Source organism: Limanda limanda, chromosome 10 (assembly GCF_963576545.1).
Source record: "Limanda limanda chromosome 10, fLimLim1.1, whole genome shotgun sequence".
In the NCBI taxonomy this organism is placed as follows: Eukaryota; Metazoa; Chordata; class Actinopteri; order Pleuronectiformes; family Pleuronectidae; genus Limanda; species Limanda limanda.
The window spans coordinates 11,599,173-11,618,411 of NC_083645.1; the positions used below are offsets into that span (position 1 = coordinate 11,599,173).

Below are 19,239 nucleotides of genomic sequence, written 5' to 3' on the forward strand. Positions count from 1 at the left end.
TAGGTGCATCATTGTCAGCTGTATAGCCAGTTACAGTTTTTAAGTGCAATATTGAATTAGCTTGGACCCCTAAAGAATGTTTGTATTAAACTATGAAATGGTCTCAATCTCCTTATTCGCCTTCCTTCAATGTTTCTCCTCCCTCTTCCTCTCTCCCTTTCCCTCTCTCAGCAGCAAAATGACAGGCTGGAGGCGGGATCACATCAGATACCATGCAGCGAATCCAGCCAGACCAGCAATCCAAGTCGCAAACAGAACCTGAATCCCGTTGGGTGTCGGAGGTCGGCCATGGCGGGTTGACTGGCATATGCCGTTCCACTCAACGCCGCTGGATGCACAAAAAGAGAAAAACAAACCTTGACAACAACGACCTCACAACAGTTCCTCATAGCAGCATGATGCATACAAAGAGAAGTATAAAAACCTACTCATTCTGGCAGCATAGTAGGGACATTTGCTGATGTCACCATTCGTGGCTCCGTGGACAGGCAAGCCAGCATCTAAAACAACCTCCTGGATGGGCTCCCTGTGTGAACAGACATGCTGCGGTGACAGACAGCGGTTAGAATCAAAGATGAATCAAAAAAATATTTAATTATCAGGTGCACAATTCAGAAAGCACTGCAAAGTAGAGGAGGAGAAGAAAGAACAATATAGAGGTAAGAATCACCCCGATTGTGGACACCATTAATGTTTATTTTTGTCGACATGACATGATATGCTATCAGTACAGCTGATTTCAGACTCATTATATTTTTTGTTATATATTTTTATTGTTTTTTATAGCTTACAATTTTGTCTGCCTGTGTGTGCATCTGTATACAGTCCAAAAGTTATTGTGGATGCATAACAGTTTGCGTGTTTATGTTGGGGGGCGCCAATTTGAAATCTCGCCTAGGGTGCCAACATTGCCAGGGCCGGCCCTGCTGCCAAGGCCCAAAAGTATCCTTAAACTGCACCAGATTTCACACACACTCATATATATTTGTATCCCCTAAATCTGCCAGTTTATTTTTTAACAAGATCAATTAATTATTCCTTGAAAAACAATGGAAATGTCTAACAAAAAACACCCCATCTCACAATGTTAAAAAAGAAAAAATGGAATCTGCTCCATGTTCCAGATCTACACCAAAGTCTAATGGGCCCTTCCCTTCTCACATCCTTTCACCAGATCTCGCAGTATTCCGTCCAGCAGTTTTTGCATAACCTTAACACACATTCAAAACCAACAAGCAACAAACAAATAGACTGGGGTGAAAACATAACCTCCTTGGCAGAGGTAATGAGAAGGATGAAGGCTGGGGTTGAGGTTTAGATGTGTTTTTTTTTTATATACATCTGTGTCCTGTTTCAACTGCAGGTTTACCGACCTATGGGCCTTACCCTTGAACTCTCAATTATAAACCCTGATGTGGGAAATTCTTACGTTTTGGGTTCAACATCAGATAATATGAGTCATTTTACGCCAGTGTTTTAATCAAGTTGATCGAAGGAAGATTAATCAGCTGCAATAGAAATGTATTCCAAATAAAAAAGCAAAAATCGAAAAGTTTGAGTTTTAGAAAATAGTCAATGATAGGTAATCCCAGTTATGCCCTATCATCAATTTTTGGAATTTGCTAAAACTGAGTGTGAACATTCAGATACATAGTTACATTGAATTACTGTATTTCAACATTTAGTTTATTTAAATACAGTAACTGAAATGCTTTAAAAACAAATTGAGACTATATGCAGCCATATCTATTAGCCTACTTTTTAGAGGTCGCACTACAATCATCCTTGCTGAGAAATATCATATAAAGTACAATATGATTATGAAATGGTAATATAAAATTAACTTTTATTCAGTGCCACTCCGGGTCAAATTTGTAATTTGAATGCAGCTAAGGGATAGTAAAGATAAGAAACACCCATTAAGATTAATAAAGATGAAAACATGCCATATAAACATAAAGAAATATGTAAAAAGGCTATAATATATACAATGTTAACAGAATATTTCCAGTATAAACAGGACTGTGGTCAGAAAATATTCAAATTGAGCAGACAAATGAGTGTTGCACAGTTAAAAGAAACGGATGATACTGACATTATGATAACTATGAGTGGAATGTCCCATTAGTGCCGCCAGCCAGACCATGACACATAATTATTCATAGATCAGTGTCTGCACACAGATGTTTTTATTTTATTTACAGTATTCGTGCAGGGGAAATGTTTCTGTGCAGGGGAACTTATAATCTAAGAATGTGTGTTATAAAGAAACACTGTGCAATATGTGTTTCCAAGATGTTATTCTAAAGCCGGAGCCATTTTGTGAACTACTTAAATTCTCAGTTTCTGTCCTCACGTTGATAAAAATAAAAGACAGAGGCCTCACATTTGTAAAGACGGGTAACAAGGTAATTTTCAACATACACCTCTGCATGTTAATGTTCTTGGATTACTGACATGAAACCACACATCTGGCTCAACGGAGAGAGAAAGAGACAAAGTGAAGAAAAACTGTCATCTTCACACAATAAGTTTCTGTCGTCTCAGGTTGAACAAACCCAGTTTTCAGGGGTAAATAAAAGGTTCAGTTAAAGCATAACTGAACCTTAACATATATGTTTCAGGCTTTGATTCAATGGGGGCAACTACAAAAAGCTTGTGTCACTAAATGTCTGAACAATAAAGGTGCTGTGGAGGGGAGGGGCTGGGGGCTTGACAATGACGTATCACGTCTTTTCTCGGTGCATTCACTAGATACGGAAAATCTAATAATTTCGTTTAATTTATTGATTTATTCGAACAACACACCCTAATCAACATTTATGTAAATCTGACAGCTGGCTAACGTTCAACTGATACTTCATGGTCTGGAGTTATTGAGAAACACGTTTACTTTGACAGTGTTTATGACTTTGTGCCACATAGAAAGGCGTCTTTTCCCACTTTGATTCATGTTTGGTTATTTTTCTATACTTGCTGTTTTATACAAAAAGTAGGCTACAGCCATATAAACCCACGCTGACCAGAGTGTGTCACTTTTTCTAGGAACAAATACTGGCGTGTAAGGGCAATATGAGGAAGATGGTCTAATCTCCGAGTTTGGTGGGGGGTACGTGAACGCAGCACCAGTGTTTGGGCTGTGTGGATTGTGGACGTAGCACAGACACAGCTTCATCTGCACCAGCCTGCAGACCACAGAGCCCCAGGAAGGTTGTTTACCCCGGTTTACTGCTTATTCACCTCGAAAACAACAACAACAACAACAATGGAAGACCACATGTGCAACATCCAGGTGCTCCTCCGGGCCGCCGAGTTCCTGGAGAGGAGGGAGAGAGGTATGTTTTTAACCGACAACTGTCAGTCTGCAGGGGGGGAGGAAGTTGCTCATTGTTGATTAAAAAAAATACACAACGGAGACACACAAACTATGCGATCAGAACCCACCGCGGGGTCACGACACACAGCAGAGGATCGAGATCGGAGGGAGATTGTTATTTGTGCAGGGACTGTATTAGAAGCGATCCTCTCCGTTTGACTCAGTGACCCACATCTCCGAGGCATCATTGTACTCGAAGGCGCCAATCTGCTCCCGGTTTGAAAAGGAACCCAGAGCGATCAGAGCAGTGAATGAATGTAAGGCAGAAAATAAACCCGAAGCACCGAGTTTGGTTCACCGGCCTCGTCCTGCAGACACCGCCTCGGCTGCTTCACTGGATCGAAGAGTGGGTTTTATCAAAGTGAAGGATCTGTGCGGGATGGCGCCAAATCCAAAAGCAAACCGCCCGGCGGAAGATGCTGATGACAGCGGCTCGAAGTCTTTGTCCTCATCTCACTTTCAGTCACTTCCACCCGAGGATGAGGATCGTTATAACATAATAATAACAAATCACCACTCACAACACGGGAGCTCATTCACATGAATCATTGAATATCGTTTATATTTAGCACAAGATACATTTTTTTACCATTATTAGCCCCACAATGGGGGTGGGGTTAGCACTGCTACAGCAGCAAACAGTCAAGTCAGAAACCACCAGCAAAAGTAATAATAAGTAAAAGTGCAATATTAATTCGACTTTTTATTATTATTATTGTGGTCATGCCTTATGTCTTTGTCACATGTGTCGTGTTTTTATTCCTTTTTAATTCCGTTTTTCATGTTTATGTTTACTTTCTATGTTTGTTTTTACGTGTGCTTTTTGCAATTTGTGAAGCACTTTACAACTTTGTTTTGAGACGTGCTGTGTTATTATTATTATAGTGTTTACCTGTGAACAAAATTTTATAAATAGAATATAAATAGAATATAATTATAAAAAAGAGGCATATTAATCCCCGTGTTCCAACCAACAATTTGTCACAGACACACACTTGTAGTCTGTCGTCGTGGGCTAAAAACAGAGACCACACCTTCGGAGAAGTGTTTATTTCCTAACACAGCTGTTGTGTTTTCCTGAACAGAAGCCGAACATGGATATGCCTCAGTCCTGCCTCTCAGCCCAGGTCTCTCCGATCGAAAGAGCAAACAGAAGAGCAGGAAGATATCTGCTGGTGGCAATAGGTGAATACATGACATAACACAACTGACAGGAGGGTGTGGCTGTGAAGGCCTGACTGTCTGCTTCGATAAAAACGCCCCTTTTCAAACACCAACTCTCTGACTGTCACTGCTGAGCAGCACAATGTGTCATTCTCAACTAAACCACCTTGCCTCCTCCTGTCTGCCCCTGCAGGTCGGTTCACAACGAGCTGGAAAAAAACAGGTAACTCATATTTTTTTTTATATATCCTACCTTCAAGATCACACTTATCTTGAAACCCCCTGCTGGCACGGACAAACCTCATGAGTCGCTGCTTGTTGTTGTTGTGGTCTGCAGACGAGCTCAGCTGAAGCACTGCCTGGACCAGCTCAAGGAACAAGTCCCCCTCTCGTCCGACGCCGTGAGGAGCACCACCCTCAACCTGCTGAGACGAGCCCAGCTCCACATTAAGGTGCACACACAAGCCCTGCACTCCACGCATATGCAGTTTTAGGTGGCTAGGATGTTAGCATACCTTTTAGTGACCATGTTCTCGTGGCCACAAGGTTCCATCTTCTCTTTGTCTGAAGGTTTGGTCCACAGCTCACTCCTTTCTCTCTCCTCTACGCCTCCTCCTTTCAGAAGCTGCAGGACCAGGACGAGCGTGCGGAGCAGATGAAGGGTCGCCTGCGCTGGGAGCAGAGGGAGCTGCAGGTGCGGCTGGAGCAGCTGCAGAGGGGCACGGAGAGGATGAGGAACGACAGCCACGGGTCGACCATGTCGTCAGAGAGGTCGGACTCCGACAGAGGTGGGTCTCCTCTCAGCTAATTGGTCCGAACAAGGCCGAGTCACAGCAGAGAGAGTTTACAGGATAGTTTACCATGTTTTAAGTCTGTGTGAGTACAATTGTCAATAGGCCCTAAGGCAGATTTGGATAAATGTAATCATTCTTAAAAATGCGCTCCAAATGGCAGTGATGGGGGGAAATCCACAGATCTCATTTTGTGCAAAAATAATGTTTGTATTAAGCTAAGCTTCTTTTGTCTAAATATATAAATCATTAGCAAAATGTAATCAACAGCTTAAATGTTTTATTCTACACTCCTGAAGACTTAGAACATAATAAATGTAAGTTATTGTCTTAGTGTATTGTAATAGGGGCCTGACTGATATGGATTTTTTAGGCTGACACAGATAGGAAGTAATATATCAGCTGATACGGATATCAGCTGATATATACCCCAAAAATGGCAACGACATTTATTTGAGTCATTTATTAGCTGACCACTAAGTCAGTTGGGCTCTAGTTGTGTTAGACATCAATATTAAAAATATCTTTTTTTTGTAAATGAAAGCTGTTGATGTTGATCATGTGACCCAGCCCTGGTTTTACATACCACATAACAGGAGGTTTTCTTCATATTTACATCCGCTAATGACTCGATGTTTTGTCCCGTTACAGAGGACGTGGAGGTTGACGTGGAGAGCGTTGTGTTTGACTGTGTGGACCCCGACGGACTGAGCATTACACACGCAGATGCAGACCACTGTTACTCCAGCATGGACAAAGCCTGGCTATGACAGCAGTTAACCTTCTGTAGCTTAACCGGATCGAGGAGGAGAAAACATGAAAACATTCCAAAAATCAAGCAAATGGAGGCAAGGGACGATGGGAAGAGACATTACTGTACAGCTGAACACTTTTGTTTTCTTTGTAAACAGGAGGAGCAACTTTCCCCCTCACATGATGTCAGACTACAAGCTAAACAATAATGTCGGTTATGAATGAGCTGGGTCCATTTGCACTGAATAGCAGTATAAATCACTGGGCTGGGATGGATGTAACATTACGCATATGTATATTTTTGGCATCAACCACATTGGCATTTGATTTTGATTTTCAAAGCCATGAGGTGTTTGTTACCCACAAGTATTCAAAGAGTTTATTCATCTTTTGAAGGGCTTTTCCAAACCCAGATAAGGGCTTTTTATCCAAAACTCTTAACTTATTCTTAACTCCAGTATGTCTGTACTGAATTCTGCCTTAAATCAGATTTGGTCTAGTATTCTATACAGCTTCTCCTTAGCACTAAAATTATATAAGACATGGGTAGCATGCACTTATACATTAATCTGGGCTATGTTTTGTATTATCGTCCGACTACGTTACGTTCAGTCATTGTATTGTTCTTTTTTTTTTCTTTTGTTGCACAAAACGATCACACGTTGCACTTGTTTTTATCTCAGAAAGGTTGTGGTTATATCCAACAGGAAAACAGTGTGGTGACATTGACTGGTCATATTTGCACAATGATATCCGGCAGTTAACTCAACCATGCAGAATTTTAATTGGGTGTGTTTTTTTACTACACGACTCTGTGATGAAGTGCGAGACTTCCCTGTGTGAAAGAGAAAACTGTGAGCATTAAGCTGGCTCTGTGCACACATCTAATGACAGTCACTGTTTGATTCACTGCTTATAATAACTGATGTTTCCGTCTTCACGACTGTACACTTCGCTGCTTGTGCATTTGTCATTTAGAATGCTGATTATGCATGCAACAAGTACACCACTCAGGCAGGTAGTTTCCACTTGTAATGACGATGCAGTTAATGCTATTACAAGTATCTATTCTATTCATTGCTATATATTTAATATTTGAAGGTGCTTTTCTTCCCTTCACTTGTGTATATGCAAGATGCCTTATTAGCTTTTAATAGTATGTATGAATTCATCAGTCTCTCCGCCCAGTAATATTATGTAGCATTTTGTACTGGTGTAATCTTTTATTTTTATGAATAAATATTTTCTATATTTATGTTGTTTATGGTTATTTCAAGAGTTGTAAAGGTCCTTGCATGATGTCCCCACTCTAAAAGCCTTTTATAAAAGCTAATTCAAGTCAAATATTTCAAAAAGCATGAGGAGTTGGAAAATGAAAAATTAGAGCAGACATGAACCGAATGTTTTTATACTTCAGACACTGATGTCGAAATTATTTCATGTTTGTATAAGGGTCTGTCAAATCTTAAAACTTGTTCAATTGATTGTTAGAACAAAATGGAGGACGAAGGGAGGCATAAATATAACAGAGGAGGAATGAACAACTACATGGAGGTATCTGTAACTGGAAGTGTACCCGTTTGCTTGGAAAAGTTAGATTTTCGGATATTTTATTACACCCTCTCAGAAATCTCATTATGGTAAGAGAAACCGGAAACCAATATACAAACCACGATTATGCTTTTTGGGGATGCCATGTTAAAGAGTACCGGAGATGGACACAATATATATATTTAAAGTGAGGGGGCCCTGGAGAGTAAGACCATTTACTTTGGACAAAAGCCCAAAATTTGAGAAAAAGCTGAATATTTAAAATATGAAGAGTCGGAAAAAGAAAAATGGGGGCCTGTATGTCGTGAACGAGCTGAAAGTTTCAGTGGTTAAAACTGGTTTAACTATGTGGGAGGAGTTTGTGACCAACGCCTACAATTTACAGGAAAAGCTGAATATTTCAGAAAGTATAAGGAGTTGTAAAAGGAAAAATTAACGAGTTGAACATTTTGTTGTTTGAAATCGGTAGCAGGAGGGATGTGGGAGTGTGGGAGAATGATAAAAAGAAAAACTACAATGTGAATGTTATTACACATAGATGTAGTGTACAAAGTGTATAAAGTCATCACAACACGCTGGTAACAAATTAACTGTCCTTTTATTGACAAGTCGATATTAAGTTGATACAGTAAGAGCATACTTTTATATGGGTTGTATCATCAGATCTGAGTTGGATGTAGTGTACAAGGTGTCATTGTTTCCTTTTGTACACGCATTATGAATTGAAAACACTGCTCTCCATGGCAACCAGATCGTACAATGATATCATCAGTTCTGTATTCTTTGTATAAAGCTATGGTTGCCAACAACATGGACATTTCTTCAGTCAATTAACTTCAACCTGGTAAAATGATTAAGATGGGTGGCTGCTGAACAGAACTCAATTAAAACGACAATAACAACTTAAGTAAATCACAAACATTTGCATGAATCAGATATTCAGTGGCGTGTTCTTCTTAGACAAGAGGCTGGTAATAATGTGAAACTATTACAAAACAACGTGATGTTCTTCTAAGGGTAACATGTTAATGGGCACCGAGGTTGAACAAAGGTCTGAGGAACTGTGTCAGGGTTGGCAAAGTGCTACTATCGTTTTATGGCTCCTGCCATTTTGGGCCGTTCCTTTCTACGATCTCTATCTCTGGCAAACACTGAGATGATCTGGTGTCATAAAGGAACAGCATGATTCAGCATGGCACGCACGGGGAGGCTGGAACAGGCTCTTGAACCTAGCTCAGGCCTTTTATGGTCCACCCACCATTTTCCTTTGGATGCTTCCTCATAGAGGTGACGTACCCATGACTGGGATCAGTCTGCCTTACCCTGATGCTTGTTTGAACAATGAGAGGGGGGGTAAAGATTAATCTGTCCCAGTGTCAGTATCTACACGACCGGTGATTCAAGTAGATCGTCACACGTATTGTTTCTTCTGGGCGTGTGAGGCAAAGTCTTTGGCTTTCTCCTTAGCTGCCAGTGCTGTCTCTCTCGCTCGCTCCGTGGCCGTTTCTGTCAAGGTTCTGGATGGAGTTTCACCTACAGAGGAATTACAATGTTGACCTTAATTTGTCTGATCTATGTATTTATGTTTTTCAGGAATACAGGTGCTATACCCTGATATTCTTCAGCTGTCTGTGTAAGTCTGCTTTCAGAGATGTACAAACCCTCATGACAACATTTCTAGAGGGCTGCTTGTTAAATGTTTCACATTTTACATATTTTAACACTAAATTCTGTCATAATAATTATATTATGAGAAAAGGTAATATTATATTGTTGTATTATTATTATGATTATTGTTATTAACATTATAAACACTAGTTAGGCTTAAAAATGATAAAGCTGAAATAAACAAAACTTAAAATCATAATCTCTGCAGCGGTTTCACTCCTTTTTCTGCCACACCCTTCTTTAGAAGCTGCTGCCCAAGTTTTCCACAGACAAGGGACAAAGAGCTCTTGTGTTTAACAGAGTGAACTCGAGAGCAACATGGTCTTCTTCATACTTCTGATTTGACTGACGTGTAACATGTCAACAAACAGTTCATCTTGTGCTTTAAATCTGCTGACCTGAATGTTTACAGCTTATCAGAGCCCTGGTTTCCCTTATATAGCTTATTCCAGACATAAGTGCAATGCACAAAAAATTATTGTTACTAGTTACACCACACTCACAATTCATCAGTTATACATGTAATTGTCAATAGAGATGAATAAGCTAGTAACTGAAAGAGAAGTTACCTTGCATTCTGGCCAGTACATATTCAAACCCCTTCATGGTCTTTGTAACACTGGTCTTGAACCTTGCGAGGCCGAATTCCTGGAAAGAGAAGACACAAAGTCAATCAAGACAGAAAATAGCTCTTAGAGATAATGTGTCGGCAACCTGTAACTCATATCCCATGTTTACTTATGGACAACAATAAATAAATCCCTCAGATTACTGAGCTGTTGTATCTTAACAGAGAATATAACAGATTATAAATGACAGATCGGTGGGTGAGTGTTCATGTCAGAGGCCACTGTTCTGTGTCGAGCTCCACTTCACTCTACTGACCTGAATAGCTCTAGAGAGCCCATAGACATTGGAGGAGATCCAAGCTTCTCTCTTCAACTCGGTCCAGCTGCTGTTGTCAGGGTTAATTCCATACTCGCAGCGCTCTTCCACAGACTGGGGCGAGGGCAAAAAACAAGGGAAGCGTTAGGCTGTGTTAGGACTCTAAGCGACGCTATGCGCCTATAGATTCAAGCACCAGGTTACCATGAGGCGAGCGTGGCTAATGTTCCATGTGAGTGTGGTCATGGTCCTTTTTTGAGGGTCCAAGACGGAGTCCTCGATTATGTAGGCGTGGCTGGCCATGTGCTTTGGAAGGTACCGCTCCATCCAGCGCGGCGCTCGACTGACTTTGGTCAACAGACGTCTGGAAATCAGGCAGTTGGATGGAGTAACCTCCCTGAATATGATGTCTTCAGTCAAAACATGGTTACTGCGGGAGAGAAGGAAATGGTATGGATTAAGTCAATACTCTATGTAGGGCTGCAACTAACGATTATTTTTATTCTATTTTCTTTGTCAATAACTAAATTAAATGGTTAATTGTTCAGTTTTCACTGTCAGAAAAACTAACCTTTATTTTCATTAATTACTCTACACATTTGCCAAATCCGATGTTGACTCAAATTGTTTTGTCTAATGAGTATGTCAAAACCGAAAGACAATATCACATATGTGTTCAACTATCGTCTGAGTAGGACACGAAACATGGTCCAGTGAATTTCCTGAACTTAATATTTTCACTGGGAACGGGTCCTCTCAACGGAGGCCCCCATGTTATTTTACAGTTACCCAGACTGGACTACTTCACCAATAGATGTCCCTACATTCTACCCACTGTACCTTTAACTCCATCATTGATGGACACTTTTCTCTGTAACAGTGTCCCATAATCAGTTCATAGGTTTAAAGATCAGCATGTAGAATTTAGAGACATCTAGTGGTGAAGTTGCTTGTTACAGCTGAACACGTCACAATTCCTTTTCAACAAGAAAGAGAACCTGTGGTACCATTCAGTTGTCATACAAACTCAAAAGGTTTGAAGTTTGGCCAGTTTAGGCTACTGTAAAAACAACAAAAAAAACAAGGGAGCCTCTGTAGAGCAGACCCGCTCCAGATTTAAATATAAAGTATTTGAATCAAGATTCAAAACTTATATGCAAAGTAATTATACAGTAGTCGTTGGCAATGAAATGCTTGGGTCACAGGCATTTCTAGCCATGCTCAAGAACATAAAGGGCCCATTCCAAGGAATAGAAAACAACAATTTGTGCATGTTACATGATCACACATTACAAACATCACTAGGATTATGTTCCTATTAAATATCTGCCAATAAATCCCTTTCAAATAAATTGTACACATGGAACCTTTAAATGTGTGAAAAGGTATTTGTTAGTGTATAGGATAGATTTGAAATAAGTGAGTCCACCATTTTGAGTCAAAATCCCAACACTTTCCCCAGCAAATAGAACACACACACACACACAGACACCCACACACACACACCCACCTGTAGGGGTTGGGATACCGCTCCCAGAAAGCGATACACACTTGGTCCCAGCTACTTTTGAGCACACCGGCGCAGCTGAAGTATTTCACCATCGTTCCCACTGTTTATTCTGGCAGCAGCAGCAGCCTGTGTCAATACAGAGCAAACACGACAGGTCATCAGTTTACTACGTTACTCCAGCAGCTCGTAGCCTGAGCAGGCGAAATGGGACCACACGGAAAGGTGCCAGGGACTGAATGAATGTGCAGACACATGTAGAATGAGCGAGAGCCACCGACAGACACTTTCAGGAACTTTCCAGCTAGCAGCTACTCGACAGCAGAACGCATTAAAAGCACCAGGGTCACTGGTGTGGCTCGGATCAGCCTGTGTTCCAACATAAAGACCACACTAACAAAAATAAACTCACATATAAAGAGGTTACGTCAGCTATAACAGCGCTGTCCCATCTGTCACGTCCGCACCGCCGAGCTCCCTCGTTAGCATGAGCTAGCCTAGCATGAGATATGGAGGAGAAGCCAGGACCCGGAAGTTCCCCTTCGCCTCGGCATTCAACGGCATCGAACCTCGGCCGGCGGAGATGGGCTTTACCTGTGTAACATGGACATGGACATTCAGGAGATACGTGTCAGCAGGTCTCGCTGCTGCTGTCGGGACAGAACTCGCCGAGCTGCCCGGAAACACAAGACCCGTCCCACACCGAGGAAGGCTGGATGTAGAGGGAAGGTCAGGCACCACGACACATCCGGCACTGGGTGCATCTGTGAGGTTCAGTCCGAACACTAGGAGGCGCCATACGACCACACAGTGTCCATCAGAAGAGCTGTTATCCAAAGAGGACACTTCATACACTTTGGATCAAATGTCCTTTAACGTAGAACACAAATAATGAGTATGTCTGTGAGGCTCCATTAAATAAACAACATCAACCTGAAAACCTATTATTTTACTTTTACTCATTAGCATAGTCATCTGCCCTCGCCTTGCTATTTGTGGGCATGCACCCCTTAAGCAAACTGTTGAGGGAACAGATGGATCATTTATTCTGCACAGCTATAAGATCAGCCCGGAAACTATCTCTTGTCTGCAGCGACAATCTTCACACATGAGCCGTAACGCCCAATGGGTCCAAACTTAATGTTGTGGTCTGCTGGTATGGTCCCGATAAAAGGCTTGCAGCTTCTATTATAATCCACAGCAAACAGGGGAATATAGGCTAAGCCGTGAAATCAATAATGTGGGTGTCGAGAAGAAACCAGCAATGTAATATTTTTCTATTTATTTTCTCTGCTTTAAAAATGAATCACGCCGCGCATGCAGGCAACATTTGTCTGCTTCACTAAATGCTTTATTGGATGTTGGATGGAAGTTTATGTGCAGGAATTAGTTTAACTTCCCCTTTGTGTCTAAAAAAAAAATGCTATGATTGCTTCTATTTACACAATCTATAGGATTTTCCAGCAGTCACATTATTTTTCACTCAACAAAAAGAATTCTGCCTAAAATGGTGACTTTATGTGTTTTAAATAAACATGTACCTTTATAACATAATTTCATTGTAAAGGGTCGCAATTAATGACGTTTTTTCTATCATGTTGAGTTAGTGTAAATAAATCAAATCCCTTCAGAGTGAAAAGTCTGAAAAGTGAAAGTTGTGAGTTTAATGTATAAATTTCAGTTTAACTTGATTTAATTAAATCACTCTTTTCACACTAACTTAACATGACAGAAAACACTTCAGTAAATACAACCCTTGAGATTGAACATATAAAAATTACATGGAAATTTAATATGTAATTGAAATACATGAAGTCACTGTTTTCTGCATAATTACTTTTTTAGTGTATATTACCTTCAGTGTCCAGGCTACATGCACTGCAGCACATGCACTAACTCCCCCCTTCGTTTTGAGTAGTGTAAGTATCAGGCTAAAAGTGGTTCGCACAGTTTGTCAAATGTCACAATGTCACAATCTGACTTAATTTGAAGCCAATGTCTGTTTATTTCACATGGAGGCACGGAACAGAGCTTCACCTGAACGTCTAATGAATGGTCACGTTTTCCTCATTCAAAGACCACCAACAAAGGACACTTCATCAAATAAATAAAAAAAGTGGTTTTCACTTCATCCAAGTCCCCTCTCTTTTTTTGTTAAATACCCTCAAAGCAGCCGCCTCACTCACTATTAAAGACATCAAGAACCTGAAGCTCTCGGTTCAGCGGCTTCCAATCCCATTCATCTGGACACCGACCCCCGCTGGTCCGTCTGATCAGGAGCAGCTGGATGTGAAAATAATTAACTTCCTGGTTGGCGAGAAAAATCAGCAGCCACTGGTAACTTGGATGAGGATTAAATATTACAAGACAGTTAATCCAAAATGCAGCAGGTGGATTCATTAATTAGAAAAACAGTCATATAAATGTTTTGAGCAGCCGATGAAAAAAAAGGGAAGTGTGAAAAATGAAACTTGTTCTCATAGTCGACATCTTCCCTTCAGTGAGTGTGAACACATCGATAGCCTCAGGTAAGGCAAAGCAGCTGAGCATAATAAATTGGACACGAAAAACGGACAGAACACATTATACATTGTACAGAGTTACTTAACACCTTAGCAAACATCTTCCACATATATTTGAACAGGTTCAACAAATGTATTTTCACAAGTACCATTCACAAAGTAAACAAGAGCCTTACATAACGCCATTTAGATACAAAGCTTTGAGCCCTCTCCAGTGACAAACATACTCCGGATTAATTCTAGTCAAAAAGCTACTTCGGAACCACATCACTGTTCAGTGTGTTCAATCTCATCCTTCAGGCTTTAAAAAAAGTTACGTTAATCTCATACAGCGGTGGGTGGGTGCCCGCCATTACGACCATTCAGAGTCTGGCCTCGTATGGAGCGGGTCCTTAATGAGGCCTCGGGGTGGAAAGATTCTGGCTTATCCTCGCAGCGGAAGACCATGAGAAAGCCGTTCCGGTAGTTTTTATTCATCCACCCGTACAGGAGAGGGTTGGTAAAAGTCGAGCACATCGCCACGATATGGAACACCGTGTATATCAATTTGTACTCCTTAAACCGCAGTGCCAGGTCCAGGTCGCTGGCCAGCTGGAACACGTGGAACGGCAGCCAGCAGAAAGCAAACACCACCACCACAAGCGCCAACATCTTGGTGGTCTTTTTGCGGCGGTTGATGCTGTCTTTGCGGGTGGACGGGCTGATGTGATTCTTCAGCTTGACCCAGATGCAGATGTATGCGTAGCTAATGACGGCTAAAGGAATAATGAACTGCAGGAGCAGCATCGAGAGGCTGTAGATGACTCCACCCCGGCTGGTCTCGTGGGGCCACTTCTCCGAGCAGACACTGATGTGCAGGTTGATTGAAGGTATCTCTTCAATGCGGTACTCTCTGAAGATGGCCAAGGGCGCCGCCAGGATGGCAGACGTAGTCCAGGTGATCCCCATGATGAGGAAGCTGGAGTGCCAGGTGAGGCGTCGGCCGAGGTGGAACACGATACAGCGGTAACGCTCCAGGGCGATGACGGTCATCGTAAGGATGGACACGTGAACGCTCAGCGCCTGGGCAAAGGGCACCATGTGGCACAGCACGGCCCCAAACTTCCAGTCATCTAGCAGAGTGTAGACCAGAGTGAAGGGCAAGCACAGAGTGTCCACTAACAGGTCGGCCAGGGCCAGGTTGGCGATGAAGAAGTTGGTCACAGTTCGCATGGTTCTGTAGCGAATGATCATGTAGATGACGAGAGAGTTGCCCAGCAGCCCCAGCAGGATGATGAGGGAGTACGCCATTATCAAGGGGATCTGAACCCCAGGGTGCTTGGTGATGTCAGTTTGGAAACCAGGTGTGTGCAAACCCATGCTGTCGTTAAACAGAATCAAGGCGTCGCTGTCCCCAGCTTCCCCTTCGTCCTCTGTGTTGTTGGATGAGTCTTGGGGACTCATTTTGGTGGAAAATGCCGGATCGAGGCCGTGCTGGCTCCTGAAGATAAAAAGCACATGAAATAAAATCACTGTTTGAGGCAGGCCAAGAAGAATGTTGTTAATACAAGAAAGGTAGGAATTCTGGAAAAATAATACAAGTTTGAAGCTGTTTATTAATTATTATTATTTATCTATACCACTTGTCCTTTTTGAGGGACAAGCGGGGGGATCTCGGCAAAACTGAACCCTTATTTTCACCTCCTCTCTCGAATTTCCATCCCCCCTGATCTGCATTGTCATGTCACTGCCATCTGTTGCTTGTCTTCCCCAGAAGGGTAATACACGTGCTTCATGATCAGCCAGCATTTAAATATGTTTCAAAAGCAACCAGTCAGAGTTATGAGTGCAGTTCATGTCATTTGGGACACGATCGCTCACTGGCTTCCCATTGCCAAAGATTAACAACCGTGTTTGCACAAATACTTTACTAAACACTGGGGCTCTCTGGGGGTTGACCTCTGCTCAGGGTTATTATTTAATGTTTGTGCTTCTCTTACAATGCCCTACAGCACTCAGAACTAACTTGACAATATTATAATAGTACCTGTATTGTTTATTTTCAGGGTCTTTTTCTCCTCACAAGCACTCAGTGAACTGCAAGAGCTTGGACTAAATCTAGCTTCTAATGAAACCGGACTAAACAGAAGTGATACACCACTATTTCATTATTCTCCTCATATCCTCTGGTAAGAACAGTTTGCATTGTAAAGAACACACTGCTATTAAAGTCATGTAGTAATTAACTTGAGAGCAATGACACAGAGCTGTTAGGAAGATAAGACAATTCCCTGTTGAAATCTATTACAACATAGCATGAGATGACATTATGGAAGAAATGAAGAAAATGAAATATCCATCTCAGTTAGATGATGATCAATAGAAAACCATCTTTTGCTCTATACACTTGTTCCAGACCATCCTGAAAAGACCAACTATATTTCTAACCTTGAGCTGCTCATATTAAAAGAGCAGCGCCTGGGGCTGAGGTACAGTACATGCATTCATTTGCCGACCGCGAGCAGTGTTCCGAAGAAATATGAACAACCTGTGCCATTACAATGGCTAAAGGGAAATGATGGAGGAAGAAGTGTGTTTGGAGGGAGTGAGTCAGTTCAAAGCCACATCATTAGAGCTGCAGACTGCTCACACACTCACTCTGCATTTCATAAATGGAATATTGTGAGGTGAGCCTAATTTCTGACAGAGAGCGAGAGAGAGAGAGAGAGAGAGAGAGAGAGAGAGAGAGAGAGAGAGAGAGAGAGACCTGCGCTGGCCCATGTTACACAACAAAATCTATTTTTAAAAAGTAATTTTTTTTAGCAATTCATTTTCTTGTCTCTCCTGTCAATTTACCTGTGCGAGGCTGAGAGCTCCTGCTGAATACAGAGAGAGCGTCTAGTCATGCATACACAAACTTAATGTCAAAGTTGACCTTTGAATAACTGTTAAGATTCTAATGGAGCAGATGAATGCTAATTACATTAATTGATATGAGTCTCAGCAAATGGCTTTTCAACAAATGCAGATTCTAATTTGATGTTAAAGGTGGACGAGTTAGAGGAATGTCAATCAGGACACTGTCGTAGTTTCTTTAAGTGCCTATATGGCCCTGAATCCAATTTGTACATTTTTCGGCTAACACTCATGTCCAACTGATTTGACACAATCAGGAGAAAATGTAATGAGAGGTCATTGCTTTGGTGACAGACACACTTTGTCGCCTCGCGTCTGTTCCTGTAGACAGTTTCTCTGCAGATCACTGAACAAACTGCACTTTACTGCTGCAATTGCTTTTTCAAAAATGTGTTATGATGAAAGATAATGGAAAAAAATATTGAATATTTCAATTTAATGTGGAGTAAATGCTATTTTGTCGCATGATTGTGTTTCTTTACTGTCTTATATGCACCAGTAAGTGGATTCAGGCAACAAACAGTCGAGGCTACAGGTGTGTATGTGTGCGTTTGGTGTGTGTATGTGTGTGGTGTATATGTGTATGTGTATACAGTATGTGTGTGGTATATGTGCATGTGTATTGTATTTGTGTATGTGTGTATAAATGGCACATTTGTGTGTATGTGTGGAGTATATGTGTGTGTGGTGTGTATGTGGTGTATAATATGAATGTGTGGTTTATATATGCATACATTTAATTGTGTGTGTGTGTATTCGTGTGTGTGTGTGTGTGTGTGTGTGTGTGTGTGTGTGTGTGTGTAGTGAATATATGCACATATGTAATTGTGTGTGTGTGTTGTTTATATGTTTAATGTGTCTCTTTAAATGCGTTTCTGCAGAAATTCAAAACATAAATTCAGTCTTTGGTTTCCTTTTTCCTTAAGTACACAACATTAAATGCGCAGGTGTGCGACATAACACACACACACACACACACACACACACACACACACACACACACACACACACACACACACACTAACAAACAGACACACTAAGAGCTTTGAAATGACTTGCAGTATAAGTCAGGACCCCTGAAAAACGAGTTCATACAAACTATTATCGCACTGCCAATAAAGTAAAAAAACACGTATTTGTTTATGTGCCTGTAACCCTCCTGTCTCCAGAGCACGCACAGCCACGCACGGACCCGCTGCATGGATTTATCAGCCGACTGCAGGCGACACGGGCACTTTACAAAGCACCAGTAATTTGTCAAAGCGCCCGGTTCCACTGATCAGAGATGGTAATCCTACACTTGAGGCGGGCTTGTGTCACATGAGGAATCCACCTGCCGGAGCCGAAAGAAGCTGAAAGCGGATTCTAATCAGCTCCACGCACCGTCGTCAGATTATGATGAGGCGCCTCATTCACAATCAAACGCGCATTGATGCTTCGTTCGTGCGTAATTTGTCGACATTTGTTTAACTCAATGAAAAGTGCGCATTCGAATATCTCCACTTGAGCAATCAAAGCTTATTCAACCGAGCAGACAGGTGCGCAAACCAAGCCAACACTCTTCTGTGGCAAGTAATGTGCTCCATGCTCCTTTTCAAATGGTTTTTACCTCGTATCCAAATTACGCACATGTAGTTTCAGTAACTACAGGTTACACTCTCACAGAGGAACAGAGACATGAACACCTTTTAGCATTTCTGTCCCCAAACTAGTCTCGCAATAAGTCTAAATCTACATATTAATGGACTCACTCACCTTTTCCCCACTATTTCTCCTCTTGCATGCGCGTCTTCACTCGAGACTGTTGTGAGACATTGAAGGGGGGAAATCCCGAAGCTCCTCCCAAGCTGTGGCAGCACACAGTGTGCATCTTGTGGCTCGACCGAGCGTTCCTGAGGCTGCAGGTCTGCACGACTCACTGCGAGTCAGTGAGCGTCCGCATCTCCCAGCGCCAGGCAGGGACTGTCGCTGGGAGATGTGCGCAATGGATGCGCTCCATGGATCCACATTTTGTATGCATGATGTGGGTTATTTCAATTCCACTCCATTACTCAGCGAAGAAAAGACATGAAAAACAATTTTCAGGTGCTCAACACGTCATTAAGTTTATTGCATTTTTATAATTTA

General features: G+C 41.7%; 3 protein-coding genes across 4 annotated transcripts; 1 reads left to right on the forward strand and 2 right to left on the reverse strand.

The window, feature by feature from the left end:
• Positions 1–3,189: 3,189 nt before the first annotated feature.
• On the forward strand, positions 3,190–7,282 carry mxd3 (MAX dimerization protein 3). The gene is made up of 6 exons (XM_061079961.1): positions 3,190–3,335; positions 4,462–4,561; positions 4,734–4,763; positions 4,878–4,992; positions 5,163–5,328; positions 5,983–7,282. Exons 1-6 carry the CDS (start codon positions 3,266–3,268, stop codon positions 6,099–6,101), a joined length of 600 nt encoding a protein of 199 aa, XP_060935944.1. The 5' UTR covers positions 3,190–3,265; the 3' UTR covers positions 6,102–7,282.
• Positions 7,283–8,214: 932 nt separating this feature from the next.
• prelid1a (PRELI domain containing 1a) lies at positions 8,215–12,403 on the reverse strand. Of its 2 annotated transcripts, none has more exons than XM_061079570.1 (6): positions 12,290–12,403; positions 11,699–11,824; positions 10,393–10,618; positions 10,189–10,302; positions 9,873–9,951; positions 8,215–9,168 (listed from the first exon to the last, which is right to left on the reverse strand). In XM_061079570.1, the coding sequence occupies exons 2-6, from the start codon at positions 11,788–11,790 to the stop codon at positions 9,047–9,049; spliced, it is 633 nt and encodes a 210-aa protein (XP_060935553.1). In that variant the 5' UTR covers positions 11,791–11,824; positions 12,290–12,403; the 3' UTR covers positions 8,215–9,046. The 2 variants fall into 2 exon arrangements, with proteins under 2 accessions (XP_060935553.1, XP_060935552.1); XM_061079569.1 differs by having other exon boundaries at positions 12,108–12,403.
• Positions 12,404–13,631: 1,228 nt separating this feature from the next.
• On the reverse strand, positions 13,632–18,985 carry npy7r (neuropeptide Y receptor Y7). The gene is made up of 2 exons (XM_061079568.1): positions 18,868–18,985; positions 13,632–15,697 (listed from the first exon to the last, which is right to left on the reverse strand). The coding sequence occupies exon 2, from the start codon at positions 15,658–15,660 to the stop codon at positions 14,542–14,544; it is 1,119 nt and encodes a 372-aa protein (XP_060935551.1). The 5' UTR covers positions 15,661–15,697; positions 18,868–18,985; the 3' UTR covers positions 13,632–14,541.
• Between the last annotated feature and the right edge of the window lie 254 nt (positions 18,986–19,239).

What these genes read in the sequence shown, in the direction of transcription:
- mxd3 (XM_061079961.1), top strand. Translation starts at nt 3,266, where the DNA reads ATGGAAGACCACATGTGCAACATCCAGGTGCTCCTCCGGGCCGCCGAG. An exon ending in ATATCTGCTGGTGGCAATAG is followed by an intron (nt 4,562 to 4,733) that starts GTGAATACATGA and finishes CTGCCCCTGCAG; the next exon opens with GTCGGTTCACAACGAGCTGG. An exon ending in GAGGTCGGACTCCGACAGAG is followed by an intron (nt 5,329 to 5,982) that starts GTGGGTCTCCTC and finishes GTCCCGTTACAG; the next exon opens with AGGACGTGGAGGTTGACGTG.
- prelid1a (XM_061079570.1), bottom strand. Translation starts at nt 11,790, where the DNA reads ATGGTGAAATACTTCAGCTGCGCCGGTGTGCTCAAAAGTAGCTGGGAC. An exon ending in TTAGCCACGCTCGCCTCATG is followed by an intron (nt 10,303 to 10,392) that starts GTAACCTGGTGC and finishes CCCTCGCCCCAG; the next exon opens with TCTGTGGAAGAGCGCTGCGA. An exon ending in TGTACTGGCCAGAATGCAAG is followed by an intron (nt 9,169 to 9,872) that starts GTAACTTCTCTT and finishes ATTCCTCTGTAG; the next exon opens with GTGAAACTCCATCCAGAACC.
- npy7r (XM_061079568.1), bottom strand. Translation starts at nt 15,660, where the DNA reads ATGAGTCCCCAAGACTCATCCAACAACACAGAGGACGAAGGGGAAGCT.